Source organism: Watersipora subatra, chromosome 7 (assembly GCF_963576615.1).
Source record: "Watersipora subatra chromosome 7, tzWatSuba1.1, whole genome shotgun sequence".
Lineage (NCBI taxonomy): Eukaryota > Metazoa > Bryozoa > Gymnolaemata > Cheilostomatida > Watersiporidae > Watersipora > Watersipora subatra.
Window position 1 is genome coordinate 20,232,430 of NC_088714.1, and position 17,214 is coordinate 20,249,643.

Below are 17,214 nucleotides of genomic sequence, written 5' to 3' on the forward strand. Positions count from 1 at the left end.
ACACTTGAATACGAACTTCCCATAAAAGTGTATGCTGATATCAAACATTGCAATGTCACATATTGTTACAATTTGTTCAAATATTCAAATATCCATCGTTTTTTTGACGTCATCAAGTCATTTGCACATGCGCTCGTTCTCGAAAAAGCCATCATATTTGTAGAAAATGATCATTTTTCTTTTATTTAATAGTACTTTCTGGTGTTGTTTTGATACTATAATAAAAAAATTGCAAACAAAAGCATCGTTTTCAAAAATTTGTTCCAAAAGCTTCGTGTTTTTAACAATAAAATTGTCTATAAAGATGGCCGATAACGATAAAATGGCGTCATGAAAAAACGAAGGATTGTTACAAATTACAACAGTAACACTATTTGAAGGATATCAACCAGTTCATGCTAGTCTGTCAAGCAGTCATTGAGTGCCTTTACTGAGTACAGTGGACCCCCGCCATATGACATTAATTCGTTCCGATGTTGGCATCATAAGGCGAAAATGTTGTATAGAACAGTATAGAAACTTGAAGTAATTATCTAATGCAAACTCCTCTTGGTAAAAAGCATTAAAATTTGATGTATGTACATATAAAAAATTAGTAACAAAATACATGTAGTATTAATATCAACCTTAGTAACTATAGTTAGCTTATAGTAAACCTAGTAACTCTAGCTTCGTTGCAATGGTAATTGCTTTCTTCTTCCTTCAACGTCTTTATCAAACTTACATAGGACCCATGGCTAACGAGTTAAAGTTATATATATGTAGTTATATATGTATAATGTATTAAAGTTCATAGTAAATATTATATTAAATGCTAAAATGCACAATAAACTTTCTTTTTCCCTTAGTTTTCACTAATTTTCGTTTCACTCACAATATCAAGCATTTACGAAACACAAAGAATACTAAACTGAGAGGGTAAGCGAGCATCGTATCTCTTTCATGCGTTGTGGAAGGGATTTCGGCAAATATCATATCAGCATTTTTGTTATTCCGACATGTGCAGCACATCGACCACCAAATTTGAATTTTCGAGAGAACTTGTTGATATCGCACGGCGAAACAATTTTGTATGGTGGGGTCCACATCATAAGGCGAAAAACCGTATAACAGGGACATCGTAACTCGAAGGTGCACTGTACATGGAATGCTTGCTATTACAATCTAGTTTTCCTTGGATAGGCTTGCAAAGCGACCCGAGTTGAATATCAATCATCTCATGCAATCTGTGTTTTTATGGAAATATTGTTTTCCCAATGTAACGTGTAACACGTTTCCTTGTGTGAGGTCATGGATGTATCAAATATGATAGACAGTTTTTGCTTTAACAGACAGTCTAATAATAAATGGGTTCTAAAAAGCACCTGCTGTAGCAAACAGTGGTTGTGAATCACCGTGTTGCTGTTAAGCTATACACAACTCTAATCCCTAATCTCCATGATAGTACATTTTTTATTCTCAGAGTTGCAAGTTTACTTTCAACTATTCAAATCATTAACCAGTCGAGCCGATGGCGGTCTAGGCTCAAGTGGCTTGCAAGTTGTTACGTGATCATCTACTGGCAATTATGTCAGACACGCTCTTCTAGATGATTTTTTATTTTCGTTATGTTAATAAAAAAAGTCTGCATTTTCAAAAACTGATTTTGTTTTAATGTAAAGTAATATTTTTTCCTGATATTCTAATTTCTTGAGTTTATTTGCCTTAACAGTCACACAGTTTTATAAAATGTTGTCTATAATTACTAGATATGGGAAGGTTCTAACAATCATAAGATATGCTACTGCAGAAGTGTTCTTACTAAGCACTATATTGTTCGTTGTTCAATATTTTAGGAGTTTCAAATTTATTTATATTACTACTAGCTTGAAGCTTGTCCTTGTCCAGGACTTCTTTTATTCTCTGTCAGATAGCCGGCTGGTGTGTGTGTGTGTGTAAGAGGCTGGTTCACAGGAAACAGACAGTTTTGAAATCAAATATTCTAGTGATCTGCCCAAGGGCACGGAACATATGGGTGTGAAGTTGGGATAAAATCAAAAATATGTGGAAATGCATAGCGCGCACACTCTGCTTACTCTAATAAATCATGGTCGTGTTTCCCTCTTTTGATAATCTAGAAATACCGAAATGATTGATTTTGTAGATTATCTCACACTAGCTTACATCAACTACTGGTTAGGCAGCTCTACATCAACTACTGGTTAGGCAGCTCTAAACATGCGTACCTGACGTGGTTACAAGACTTCATCATGTAGAAAACGGGTCAAGGAAAACCATAGATATATATACCTATGAGGAAAACAAATTCAAATTAATGTTTAGCATAAATCAAATGATGAAAAATTAGGTGACTATACTAAGAATTCAAAATTCTACTGTCACATCTCCTTTGGCACGCAATGTCAGGTTTGATTGCCTAACAAGTGTGACGACCATAGCGCTGAGCATCTTTAGTGCATATTTCAACACCAACAATTAACTATCAGCTCAATGTAACAGTTACACATTGGACAACTCTGATAAAATCTCTCAATAGATAGAATGTCAAAAATCAGTCAGAAGTTGCACTAGCAATCAAATACAAATAAAAAATTGTTTTCAGATCATAAAAGATTGCAGTCGATCTCGACCCTTGTAAAACATTTTTCTCTAATAGAAGCATATAATTTGTTCCAATTTATTTGAATAATATTATCCAACTAGCTGAATGCCGGGTAGAATAATTACCTAATGAATTTGAATAACTTACCTGGAAAGCTAAATCTTGACTAACATCTTTACTAAAACAATACCTGCGTTTTGGGCCAGCTTAACTATCATATTCACTATGTTTCCATGATGCGCAGTGCTTCGGAGTTGCGCTATCTCCGAATCATGGAAACGGCGTCTTCGCACTGAAATCACTGCGCACTGATCAGTGCGAAGCCAGTGCAAATTCGCAGCAAGGAAACAGCGACTGCGCAGTGGCTGCGCATAGCTCTCATGCCGTGGAGACAGATTTTTCGATGGCAATAAACTAGTACAAAGGTTGTTCTGCTAATCTTGTTTTTTCACTATTCTTCCGACCTTCTTTCACATAAATTTAATTATAGTCTGCATTCACGAGGATGATAAGGTGATTACTTTCCTGGACTTTGTTATCGATGCCAACACTTCGAAAAATAGGTGGCAAGTCCTAAATTAACGTTTAAATAATATATTACTTAAAAATACTTATTAAAAATGTATTACTATGTAAAAAGTGTGTTAAGGTTTGTAAAACCTTGTGAATGTGTATTGTAAATAAAAGTATAATGACGACAGAATAATAAAAAAAGACTGTTTATGACGTTCGGTATCCGTGATCGATTCTATTTCTCCATCAGGCGATTCAATTTATACAATTTCTCTTCTCTGGCTAATTTGCGGTATTTGCTGAAAACCACTGCGCAGCATGGAAACGTACAATCCCCTCGACTTCGGAGGGGGCTGCTTCGCAGTACTGCGCACCATGGAAACATAGTGTATGAGTAACCATCCACAGTGCTAGCTATTAACCTTTAAGCACTTTAAGCGTTAGTATTTTAACCAATATAATGACTATAATTGGCCCAATGCATTGTAGTCTGTGTATCTTAATGGTTAAGTTCCCCTCCCCCCCCCCCCCCCCCCCCGCCTCTAGATCTGCAGATCTCGAGATCAAATCCAGTGCCTGGTGGACTTGTCGTTGCTGGATTTTAGTTGCTAAAACTGGACATAGGGTTTAACAGAAAGACAAAAAGACAAACACTGTGATTTATATATAGATGGTACGATTGTGGGTAAGCAAAGAGTGTGTTGTTTCTTCCGTCTATGGCTATATGACTACAATTGGTAACTACACGCGATAACCTTGTGGAACTCCTAGTCAACATGTTTCATTGAATGCGCCTTTACACGCTCGATTCATTGCTTAGTTCTTAAATATTTGAGACTAGAAATTGATATGATTGTAGAGTTTTCAATTTTGTTGTGATGTGCTAAAGTGAAAGTTAAAATATGTACACCCACAGTTGCGTTGTATATTTTCATTCACCTTACTTGTCATGTTATTAAAAAAGTTAACTCAATTTGAATTTTGGTTTCCAACTTCTAGACACTATTCATGCTAACATCATCGTAAAAGTGCACCATATTGCTCGATTATGTTCTCAAATCTCTTGAGGATTTCAAATAGGATTTAGCTAATCTTTGAAATTGCGTTTTTAAAGAGTAATGCGCGTCATTCGTGCCTTATAAAGTTTGCTCATCCATTTGTTAAAGCCAAAAACCTGCGTGGTATCCACAAGGTTTGATTTCTTTACACGGCTATGACTGGAAGCTGTTCCAATTAGACACAGGTTATTAGTTCTGTATGTTTGTTGGCACCACAGTTGGAAGGCCTCACCATCCATTGCTGGGAAGGGAAAACAGGGTTTGAAAGTTTACTATATTAAGTACTGCTCCAATATACATGGGTATTGATGACATCAATGCTAACAATTGTAGCAAAGACGGTGCCAAGTTTTGGAATTAAAATTTTATGGTTTGAACTTTTGACTTTTAACGAGGGCCAATGAGTTTTATTCAGAGATTTTTGAAACTGAATTTTAAGGACATAGAGGTAACGCTGAGCCTAGCAAGGGAGCTGCTAACTATGATACTATTTTCAAGGTTAACTGACCACATTTTAAATTACATTTATTTATTATCATATAGTCATCATAGAAATATATAATATTCATATAATATAATGATTATATATACATAATCATTATATAATATATTATCAAAATAATGTATAATTGTTATATATAATATAACGCAATGTAATCATTGTCACCATCATTCCTTCTTTAAGCAGTTATTTTGATGTTGGAACAAAAAACAGTTTTGGAGACAAAAACAGCTGCAATGTAAACTCTAAATTGACGTATAGGGTTAATTCTTTCAGCAAGATGAAGATTTATAATATATGCTGTCAATGCTGAAGATTTATAATATATGCTGTCAATGCTGAAGATTTATAATATATGCTGTCAATGCTGAAGATTTATAATATATGCTGTCAATGCTGAAGATTTATAATATATGCTGTCAATGCTGAAGATTTATAATATATGCTGTCAATGCTGAAGATTTATAATATATGCTGTCAATGCTGAAGATTTATAATATATGCTGTCAGTGCTGAAGATTTATAATATATGCTGTCAATGCTGAAGATTTATAATATATGCTGTCAATGCTGAAGATTTATAATATATGCTGTCAATGCTGAAGATTTATAATATATGCTGTCAATGCTGAAGATTTATAATATATGCTGTCAATGCTGAAGATTTATAATATATGCTGTCAATGCTGAGATTTATAATATATGCTGTCAATGCTGAAGATTTATAATATATGCTGTCAATGCTGAAGATTTATAATATATGCTGTCAATGCTGAGATTTATAATATATGCTGTCAATGCTGAGATTTATAATATATGCTGTCAATGCTGAAGATTAGCCAATGTGTGAGCATGAGACAAAAGCCATTCTAATAGACCTTTTCCTATCATGTTGTGCTACATGTTCTAATTACCCAACCCGGCAGGTAATTATAACGCAAGGTTGAAGGAGGCTCCACATATACCATAAAAATTGGGGGTCTATATATGAACCTTGTTTGCTTCCAAGCGGCGGTTATAGAACTACACTAAACGACATACGTCTACATCTATTTTAGTGTGCTAGCATGAAATTCTTTTTTCACACAAATAATAAATTTAAAGTTTAGATAATTTAGTTCAACAAACAAGTGATTTATATAATTACCTTTATATCGTTGCATTCTTTTCCTGTTGATGTTTTGCCAATATAGCAAATCTCCCTGTCCATTGTCTCGACTTGAAAATGTTGATAAAACCAGGTATTTGTTCAAACATTTTACAAAAATATCATTCGAATGCCAACCTGTAATGTTATTTGTCACTGTTAATGCCTTGAAAGTTTGTGCTGCTAGTTACATTTTCCTTACTGTTTAGATATATCAGTTGTCAGCATGCCCACAAACTTTCTACAATGTTCCGCATGATACCCTTTTGTCGTACTTCCTGCATAAGATCTTTTCATTATTCAGCCCGACGGTGGCAACAACATTGAAAAACTTGGGGGCTCTGTATAGGAGACAGGGCAAGTACGATGCTGCCGAAACCCTTGAAGAATGTTCTCAACGGACCAGAAAGTCTGTAAGTATTCATTTTAGCAATTTAAATTCATATCAAATGTTTAACAAGCTTACTGGAAATTGAGAAGCTGGTGTGGCAAGTGATTTCTGTGGTAAGTTAGATTGGTGCGACCAGTGATTTCTGTGGTAAATTAGATTGGTGCGAGAAGTGAGTTCTGTGGTAAGTTAGATTGGTGCGACCAGTGAGTTCTGTGGTAAGTTAGATTGGTGCGACCAGCAAGTTCTGTGGTAAGTTAGATTGGTGCGACAAGTGAGTTCTGTGGTAAGTTAGATTGGTGCGACCAGCAAGTTCTGTGGTGAGTTAGATTGGTGCCACCAGCGAGTTCTGTGGTAAGTTCGATTGGTACGACAAGTGAATTCTGTAATAAAAATAAGTTATTTATTATAATGCAGGATGGAAAACAGAAGCTGCCAGAAGGGTTAATAAACAATGGAACAGACAGCACTCATGGTAGCAGGGGTACAGAACAGTCACAACAGCGTAGGCAAGTCACTTTAACACCTCTCATCCATGTTCTTCTTTAGATGAAGCTAGGTCGGCTGTTTATGTTACCAATGTCTGATGAGAGGGCCGTACTGATGCTTGTGGGGTTTGACAAGCTGAGCTTGTTACTTTTACTATCTTCCATAGAAATGGGCTAGTATGTGGTAATGATCGCTCTGGCTATATGTTGCACAAGGAAGTTATCTGTTCAAGGGAGTTATCTGTTCAAGGCATTTCTTACTATCCATTCTCATCTTGATTGCCATGAAAATTATTATTATAACCGACTTACGTCATGCATTATTTTTCGCAAAACGAGAAAGTTGTGCCTAGCGATAACAGAAATAACACATGTGGATAAAAGCAAAGCTAAAGCATTCCAGACACGGAAAGCTTCTGTCAAACACCTTGGTGTCTGCATTGAGGGAAGGTGTTGGCTTTTGTATCCATTCCTTTACGTTATAGTAAGCTTTGAGATCCCTGAATAGAATAGGTTGTTGTCAGCGATGTCCTGACACCTGCTGACGGTTTGACGTGATGACTTGAAAAGAATTTGACAGCTTTTCTGTCATCGTTTAGGTCATCCTCCCGTTCGCGATCGGCACGGAGAGACTCAACGTCGAGTGTGGAACAGAGAGACAATAACTCTGCTCCTGTCGGCGAGAACGATGTCAATGTTGAGTGGAGCGGGGATGGGGTGAGTACTCTACCGCTCCCATTTACTGTTCTTCATCAACAATTAATCTAAAATGCTTTCTTCACTGCAAGTGTATTTGTTGAAATCTTGTGTATCATTTGCTGCCAGGATTCGTTGCATCGCTTCAGAACGTATGGAACTACACAAGGTGTGGGTTTAGGCTCTTTGCCGCATGCAACCATAGCTGGTAGTTTTGCTGAACCTCTAAGGCTATGCTGCATGCCACCCATCTACCTTTATGGAGGAAAGGGAGGAGTAAATGAACTACATAATACATGTATATACTTACATGTATGTCTGTGTTACTAACATATATATAATGTATTATTCATCTTGGCTGATGATAGTGTCGTATACAACTATCAATAATACTTCACAAGTATATACTTGTGTCTGTTTTACTTTATCCATATAATTTAGTTTTATACATATAATTTAGTTTTCTACAGATAATTTAGTATCATACATATAATTTAGTTATATACATATATTTTAGTTTTATAGTTATTGGAATGAATGAAACAAATCACATTATGTCTTATAACAATACTTGCTCTCACGTATGACGTTCTTGACATACGAATCAATTATTGGAAGGAATTTATGTTATAAGTAGTGGGTTATCTGTAAGCCAATATTCTATATTATGTTAATGGTATAATATTGTGTTAACTGTTTTAGTTGTTAGACACAGTGTAACGTTGTATCATGGTAGAATGATAACATGGCTTGTCATAAGTTGACATAATGAGATGGTATGTTACAGAGTGTAACATTGTATCATGGTAGAATGATAACACGGCTTGTCATAAGTTGACATAATGAGATGGTATGTTACAGAGTGTAACATTGTATCATGGTAGAATGATAACGCGGCTTGTCATAAGTTGACATAATGATATGGTATGTTACAGAGTGTAACATTGTATCATGGTAGAATGATAACACGGCTTGTCGTAAGTTGACATAATGAGATGGTATGTTACAGAGTGTAACATTGTATCATGGTAGAATGATAACGCGGCTTGTCTTAAGCTGACATAATGAGATGATATGTTGCAGAGTGGAAAACTTAGACGCAGCGGCTCGTTTTCGAAGCTAAGAGCGTCTATCAGGAGATCTAGCGCGAAATTAGTCCAAAAACTTAAAGGAAAGTCGGGAGAAGTGTCTACTGACTCACACAATTCTGTAAAGTAGGTACCCAGCAGATTTTGTTTTTAGCATCTTCGTGTTGTTGCAGATGATGCATGGCATTAGTTCTAACTGCTGTATAACATTGTTTGGCTGTCTATGTTGTTTGTTCCATGACCTCTAGTTGACTTTAGAACGGTTGTTTAGATCTTAGACCGCTAAATGGTGGCAGTGTTACGTATGAAGACGGATTAGTTAATATTAGTTTTCTATCTTTTTGCCCAGGAATTACATGGCATTAGATTTTTATGGGTATCATTTGGATCTTGAAGGATTTGCTTAGTCTTTACTCAGTCTTATCATTTGTTTATCAAGCCTCGTCTTTTCAAAGACTCAAGTATCAAGTTTGGAGACTTATTTTTAAGTGTTAGTTACTTGTGATGATGCAATGGAAAAGTCATACGTAAGAGAAACTCTAGTAATGGGTGGTGTGCTGAAAACACTCTTAGCAATGAGTAATACACAAATCCGCTATTACTAAATAAATACTATGAAATAATTCGTCAAATCCGTTAATAAATATTAAGTATAGGTGCTGAGTTGGGTAATGCATAGGATTGTTAAAGTTCACATCTCATCATACAGTTGTGTTCAAATGCGGAGTAACCTTTATTCCAAGCTGACGAGTGTATGAAGAAACATTTTCCACCCGAGTACATCTGGTTTCCTGGCTAATTGATATTCACCAATGAAATTGCCTAACAGTTTTCGAAAAAAACAAAGTCCCTTGAAGCCAGCCAGAATAACAAGAAGTTTACAAAGGCGTTTTTGAACGGAGTATTTTAGTAGTTATTCCGAATCTTACATACTTCAGAAATGCTCTACAGAAACCCTAAATAATAGAAAAGTGTTTTAACTAGATGCGATAAATCAGTGTACGTAATAAGATAAGCGTAAATACATTATTTTGTTATTGTTGCCTTCTATAACTTGGTAGATGCAACAAGTTTGGTTATCTTTCACTTTTATGTACCTTTGATACATTATTGCAACTGGCAAAATAGTGTAGCTATTTGGTAGTGATTAGTTTAATATTTTAAATAGGACATTTTTGAAGTTCAATATCAACATCTTGTGTGCATTCAGGAAAAGCACGATACTTCTTTTGAGATTTAGGAATAGTATGGATATTATTTGAATTCTCATAAGTTGACATAAACTCAGTGAAAGAATGGCTGGACAGACTGATGTTTCATACCGAGGCGCGCATTGATGTATTTGGCACATGTATCTGATGATATCAAGCCTAAATTCAGTACTTGTGGTGTTTTTTCGAAGTTGTTTTTATTTTCTATGTAATTGGCTGAGTCTGATAGTGCCGGATGCATATTTTTGCAATGTTGACATGTGCTGAGCTTGGTCAAATTCAGTCTAACTGCATCAGCCTAAATAAAACTATCGAGAGCAGTGAGGTAGTCATTTTATGAAAAAAACGTGACTTACATGGTCAGTGTCGTCACCTTAATACCCTTTGCCACACATCGTGACACGACGTCTGTCTGCGGAGCCAGCAAGTTTTATGAGGGAGTTTTTATTAATCTTATGATGTAATGTCTACTACCGCTCTTTAAACTTGGTGGAGTTTTGCAGTCTTCAGGGCGTTTCTAATCATGACTCATAGCGCATTTAAAATCTTATGCATTGGTGGAAGTAGATGTTAAGGTATGAATAATGTATTGTTGTGGTGACACTCTTTGTGTAACTTGTACACAGCCATAAACGTACTCAACGAAAGGTATTAGTTCCCATCCCGTAGACACCTCGCCGTAGACTTTCTGTTGCCACTCAAATCGAAGTTTTAATCCTTCTTGATATCTCCACTTTCTATTTCATTGGTTTTACCACTTGTTGTAGTCGTGAGGTAAACAACCGTTATTGCTTGAACTCAACGTCAGTGCATTAAAAGAAAACCTTCATTGTCCTAAACATACTTTCTTTGGTTTCAGACTTGATCATAATAAAATTTCTGAGCACGTTTTTCCACATTTTGGGATGTTGTGATTTTTTTAAGATCTAAAAATGTTCCTAGTACTACCACTAATTCTTGGCGTTCATTGTGCTGGGTCGTCCAACTTCAGATTCTATACTCCAAGCTCAAAAAGATTTGCAAGGCACATTTTACCTGCGTTGGCAAATTCTTGGGAGAGTCAGCCTTGTTTTAATCAAGTGTAGCTTCTTTGTGGAGCTATTGTTAGAATGCTTATGTATGAGCAGCAGGGCAAGTCGATGACAAACACAAGATATACTGGTAGTTTTAACATTTGTGCAACCAACTAGCTACTCGACTTAATGAAAATGCTAAATGCTCCTTGAGACGTATTGTTAGTGCACCATTTTCTTTAGACTGAAGTTTTGCAAAACTTAGTTTATCAACAGTTTATCAACGATGAAAACGTATTATGACAAAATTTATTGTTTTTTGCCATCATAACTACTTGTTTATATATACATTGCTGAAAAATTCACAACCGTAACATTCTTCTGTTTTAATGAAAATAATATATCTCTATTTCTCCGGTTCGATAATTGACAATGTGTGATATTTTGTGAGTTTTTGTTTTTGAATTTGTTTTAAATATTACGCATTGTTATGTAAAACGCTTCATTTTAGCTTTACTAAAAATGTTGAATTTATAATTGTAATGTGAATTATATAGGCAGCATCAAATCATCTAATCGGCAGCATTGGAACACGCTGTTGCATACGGGGTAGACCAAAGGGAACATCTAACATTTATTTTAAGTTGAATTAAAATATTTAAAAGTTATTATTATGACGGTACAAATTTTGGAACAGTTGTAATGTCAGACATTTGTTAATTGTTATTTATAACACTGAAGGTTTTTGTTCTTATGTGACCCATTTCTCACCTATAAATCTAGTTTTCTAGGTTTGCTCATTGCTTCTGCTTGTCTTTCAGGGATGCACAACACATTTGCAGTTTGCATTAGCTAGTTTAAAAATTTACAGTATATCTTAGCACAATTTTAGTGATTTCCTGTGGTTGCTGTATTCTTTATTTTTACCTTTTTTCAGTTGTTCACATTAAAAGACTTCTAAACGGAGAGACTAAACAAATCTTTCATCTTGTTTATTTATTTCCAACTATAATACGAGTATAATATTATAATACTTTAGGTCTTTCGTTATAATTGAGTCTTGTTTAAATTTTATTTAGTGACCTAGGAACCTAGCATACCAGGAAAGGTGAAGTACACTGTCGCTACTAAGCTTGCGTATTTGCACCGCCATCTCGAGCAGGAGTGTGTATGCGTGTTTGTGTGTGAGTGCTGTGCTCATTTATTTATCCCCCCTGATTCATATCTGCTTTCAGGCTGACTAATTTACCTCAAGATGCCAACTTTTATCAACATTTTGTTTTGCGCAAAAAACTTACTTTCTGATTTTATCAAAACTTTTATTAACATCTTAGCCGGAGTTGTCTTTTTAGACAGGAAAATGACGGAAATCCTTCAAATTTATTGCATCACGTTATGGTGTGATAACAAATGGTAGGACATGTAAACGTAGCATTTTCGATAATTTTTGCGTAAACTTCTTTAGTGTATGTTTTCTCTATATTTCTAGTTCCACTAGAATTTTGTGTCATACATCACACTTTCTTTAAATGCGTTAAAAGAAACTCCTCTTCTCGCTATCAGTTGTTATTTATCACAGCTGACTGTTCAGGTGCAAGCAATAATAACATATGTATGTAGATGTCTTTCTCTGTTGTTTGTTCATGGATGGTTGAATTAACATTTGATTTATTCGCTAAAGCTAATGATCCGCACACTCTACTACCTAATACTACTAATCATTTTTCTCCTTTCATCTCAACATTCATATCAATAGCTTCTCTTCTCTGAGCCCAAAATTCAGCTAGGCAACGGCTTCCTCTTCTCTTCTTCCTTCCTATGGCACGATTAGCATCTTTTCACTTGATGCCCTCTGGAATCGTGCATGTTTTACCTGTGCATTGTTTGAGCATTTTTATGTTTTATTTTCCACTTATTTATACAATGCTGACCTTTAATAGTGTTTTTCAGCAAGCGCAATTGATTTTAATGCTTGCTCAAAAAGACTGCTGATCTGTGTAGAGCGTAAACACTGGCATGTTTGGCAGCTCGCCGATCTCCCAATAATCTTTGATCTTCAATTGACCCTAAGATATGTAATTTAGTTTCAACTTCACATTTTGTAAACTACCTTGAGTATATTGTCGACTTTATTCTTGTGAAGCAATAACATTTATATTACTTCACTCAAGAAATTGTACTACAAAAATGTGTAGTTCACTAGTTCACATACAGTTGAACAAAAATAAGAGTTTTTCAGCAAAACGGTGTAAATGCCTAGCTTTTTATACTCCTTAATTTTTCATTTTTTATGTCTAAGTCGATGAATCACACACGCTTGACCACCAATGTCGGTCTCTCTTCGGAACATTTTATTTAAGTCATTCAAAGGTATTTTAAAATACTTTGAGGAATTGCGTAGACCATTTGCTGGTTGCCGTTATGACAGTATTTTGTTAATATTTTTTTGGGTTTGCTCATCCTAGTTTGTACATATCAGTTTCCTAGTTGATTCTTTTTCACGAGTTTTACAAATGTTACACTGAGAGTTGTTGTGTTTGCAGTATGAAGAGGGCGAGCTCGCTTTCCATTCTAAATGGTGATAAGCAATCGGTAAGTTATACCCCGTGTCTCCCTGGTCTGTTCATTAAGTTCCCTGTAGGGATTACTCAAGTGGGTTTATCCAGGTGTGTATTAACAGTAATCTTTTTGGTCGACCACAGTGGTCACGTTATATTGATAATATAGATAGTTTATGATGAGACAGTAAAATGTATTAGTTTTTTGTATGGAACTGATATTTCCTTTCCACGCGTAAGTGGGATTTTTTTATTCCAAAGGAGGTTTTTCCTTGATTATCATATATGCGTTCTGTTGGAATAACACCAATATCTACAATTAGTCAAGATCAACAGCTGGACCAGTAAATATTTTCTACCTAATTGATGTAGTTTAATTATCCAACTGCTGATCTGTATTGCTTAGTATCGCTCCTGTGCAGAGCGATAAACAAGTAAACAAACATTCTGTTATTATATTTAGTCTCAGCAAGTTAAACTTTTGGAATAATCTTAACTCGTATGACGTCTCCAAATGTCATCTATTTCGACTCGCTAAACCAGGGTTTCCCATAAGTTGTCGCAGAATCCCAAATCCACGAGTATTCTCACTAAAGATGCTACGATACTTGAGAAGTAGACGTAGACATGCATTCACCAACAACAATAATAATTTTTACTATAATAAGAGCCACATCCGTCTGTCCATCCGAAGTCACAGACAAAAACTGTGAAAAAAGATTGCTTCATATAGGATTCAAACTCATGACCTTCAGCTTGATCGGCCACCACTGACATTCTTGAATAATTGCCTGTATAGTTAGTAAATCTGATGATCTCTCACAGCACACTAGACTGCTACGGTACTAGTAATAAGGATGACAAATCATCTAATAAAATGCCATGCAAACTAACTGTTGTTGGAAATAAAGCGGAATAAAAATTACATCGTTAAAATAAGTCTGTTTATTAAAAACATGGCTATACAAAGTACTCATCTCATCGATGTGTGTAGCTCATAATTGACCTTAAGTGGGAAAAGCTGCAAGTATTACTAATATTCTGACTCAGCGAGTTACGATTAGTAAGACCAATAGGGGATTGATAAAAGTATCCATTGTTTCAAGTGTTTTTAAGGAAGTACTTCGAGAAATCGTTCCAAATACTCAACTTCCATAATCAACCAAAACTGATTCGAAGGTTGGGATATCTCTACTTAGTTCATAATCATAAATAAAAGGCTGGCTTAAGATGCTTGTAACAAATAGTAAAAGTAACGGGGCTAAGCTATTGCGATAGCAAACAGGCCAAGGTGTATCAGTGCCTAACAATTACAATTAAAGTTTTTGTTTTCTGTTACCATACCGGTTTAAAATATAATAGTGGCCTTCTCCTCGTGAGATTTTAATACTATAGGCAGTTTATGTTGGTTGACATGCATTCACTCTTATAGTTACAGCAATTTTCAGATCAGGAGGTAAAATTGCATTAGGTTTGTACAAGCCAATTATGAATGTAGTGGTCTATAATTTTACTATTTTATTGAAATACAGAGCCAAAAAAATTTGGGTCATTATAGAACCAGTCACCAAAGTTTGCTGATTAAACTGTTTGTCTCTTGCTTCGCAGGACAATCAAAAAAAGGCTCCAGCTGACAAACACAGTCTCGCGACGATGAAAAGAACAACAAGCTCTGACAGGGTTGCCACTATATATGGACACACGGGACATATCTAAGCAGTTCAACTGTAACTGGGTGGTTAAAAGGCCATATCATAAGAAGCATTACCGCAAACATAATTATTTGTCCTATCATCTCTCTACATTGGGAAACATTTCCACCTTTTTAAACTTTATTTTATACGCATGTACACTTTACTACTAATTGTCCATGCTTAGGTAATTCGTAGCTTGTTTACACACAATCCTCAACACCATAGATGTTTGTCTGATTCAGCATTTAGGAGCCTTTGAAGCTGTTCTTTGTAATTTATTTGAGTACAATCTGATGTGAAAATGGATCATTATAAAAATTTCCTACACACAATTATTTTTATTTGACATTTAAAAACGACTGGAGATTTTTATGTTATGTTACGTAACATACAAGGCCTATAAAAGGTTTATTACATAATCTTTATTGCTTTGCTCTGCCAGTTTTTTTTTTTGAACTCCATATCAACCCTCCATCGTTAGGAACATGCTAATCCTCTGGAATACAACAATCTGCTTGAGGAGAGAGGTAGAGGAACAGCTACTGTTGTAAAATGGACTACTCAAAGTTGTTCCAAATACCAGATCACGGATAAGTAACAAAATTAGAAATATCCTATATTAAGTACTTTATGTGAATGACAGTAGTTGTCCATACAAGTGATAATACAAACATTCATCCCATAAATACGGTAGGTCAATATGCTTCCGACATTCTGTATGTGAGTAAAGGGCCAAACGCTGTGACCAGTCTATGAAATTCGAGTTTGAGTTTTGGTAAGTCTCCAATAAAAAGATATGTATTTTCAGTTACATTGTTTGGCTAATGCTAAATTATTCAATATTTTTATTCCTATTATTGGTTCAAATTTGCATACTCGGCGCTAAAATAGATGAAGATAGTAACGTTTTGTGCCCACATTAACAGTGAAAATAAGTTGAGTGTATATAGAATAGTTGAGTAAAAAAATTTCGGATTTTCATTCAGATAAGAGAATATTCGAGAAATATTTTATTGTTATGTTCGGGCTTCTTTACACCACCCTCAACCTGATTAAAAGACTTGGCGTTTCATCCGATTTTAGTGGTAAATCTTGGTCTAGCACAGCACGAGTATCCTAACAAAATACCATTTCTAAAAGTGTTAGTTTGTGGTGAGGTACTTAATTTTACCTAATTTTTTTGCTTAGATTATTTCAAATTTTATAATAGCAGCTCATGCTGAGTTCTCACTAGTCAATAAATTGAACTATGTTGCATTGAGGCTGAGTAAAATACATTGTTGCAAAGAGATCTTCAACTGTATGGCAATCACAAAAGATTGCTTCCAAAAATATAAAGATAAGCTTGCACTACTTGTCAGTTTTCTAACAAAACAAGTCAATCGTGGAGAGGTGATCCAGATGAAGGACCTCTCATCAATAATATACAGCCCCCACAAATGGGGGCCTGTATATCATTGCTTTCATAGAGTTTTAGGAAGTTTTCTGTACCTACAGAGTAGTTTAATATGGGTAGTCCATGAACAGCATATGCAAAAACAAAAGCTTTTTTTATCGAGTTGCTAATATGGTAGGTAAACATTCATGCCAGCTTTTGCTTCGCTTTTTGTTTGGCATATCATCGAAAGGTCAATGATGAAAGTGACCCGGTTGCACAAGTTGGCATACCTAGGTTAGCAGGATTTATTTCTCAAAGTGAAAGTAGGTTGATGTTGTATCTATAGCAACAATGTGCTAAAGATTTTTACATTAGCAGCAGTATTTGAACGTTAATTAAAATAATTATAAACAATCTCTGGCAACTAGTTATTTCTAAAATCAGATTCATTAAAACAAATTTAGTTGTGCCCATCTGTGTAAAGATTATACAATTTATTATCATAGTTATTTTGACAATGGTGTCAGGAGTTGATCAAGGTTCTTTCAAGCAAGCTGGCTGCACCGTGTTAGATGAAAATTCAAATCGTTGAATGTATTATTATTATTAGATTGTTTGTTCCAGTTTTATTTGTGTACTTGAGAACCTGTCAATCTTTTTACCACTGAAGTTTTTGTGAGAGCTTCTGAGGATTCATATTTGCCATATACAATATTTGGTTTTTACTTATAAGCTACTAGGCATGTTTTAGGTCTTTCCCAGTAAAACTGTACATCATTGTTACAGTGAGAACAAGGTCATAGCACCGAACGCTTTTTAGCATTTTGATTAGTGCAAGTTCAAAATGGTATAATCGTGAGATAACCGCCATTCTTATG

At 35.2% G+C, this 17,214-nt stretch overlaps 1 protein-coding gene across 1 annotated transcript in view; it reads left to right on the forward strand.

Moving 5' to 3' along the window:
* Nucleotides 1-15,482, forward strand: part of LOC137400176 (kinesin light chain-like) — a 46,754-nt gene extending 31,272 nt beyond the window's left edge. The window contains exons 16-21 of the mRNA XM_068086494.1: nucleotides 6,127-6,235; nucleotides 6,628-6,719; nucleotides 7,298-7,415; nucleotides 8,478-8,608; nucleotides 13,250-13,298; nucleotides 14,873-15,482. Coding sequence (XP_067942595.1) covers nucleotides 6,127-6,235; nucleotides 6,628-6,719; nucleotides 7,298-7,415; nucleotides 8,478-8,608; nucleotides 13,250-13,298; nucleotides 14,873-14,980 — 607 coding nt within the window. The 3' untranslated portion in view covers nucleotides 14,981-15,482. The remainder of the gene's footprint in view (nucleotides 1-6,126; nucleotides 6,236-6,627; nucleotides 6,720-7,297; nucleotides 7,416-8,477; nucleotides 8,609-13,249; nucleotides 13,299-14,872) is intronic.
* The last annotated feature ends 1,732 nt before the right edge of the window (nucleotides 15,483-17,214 follow it).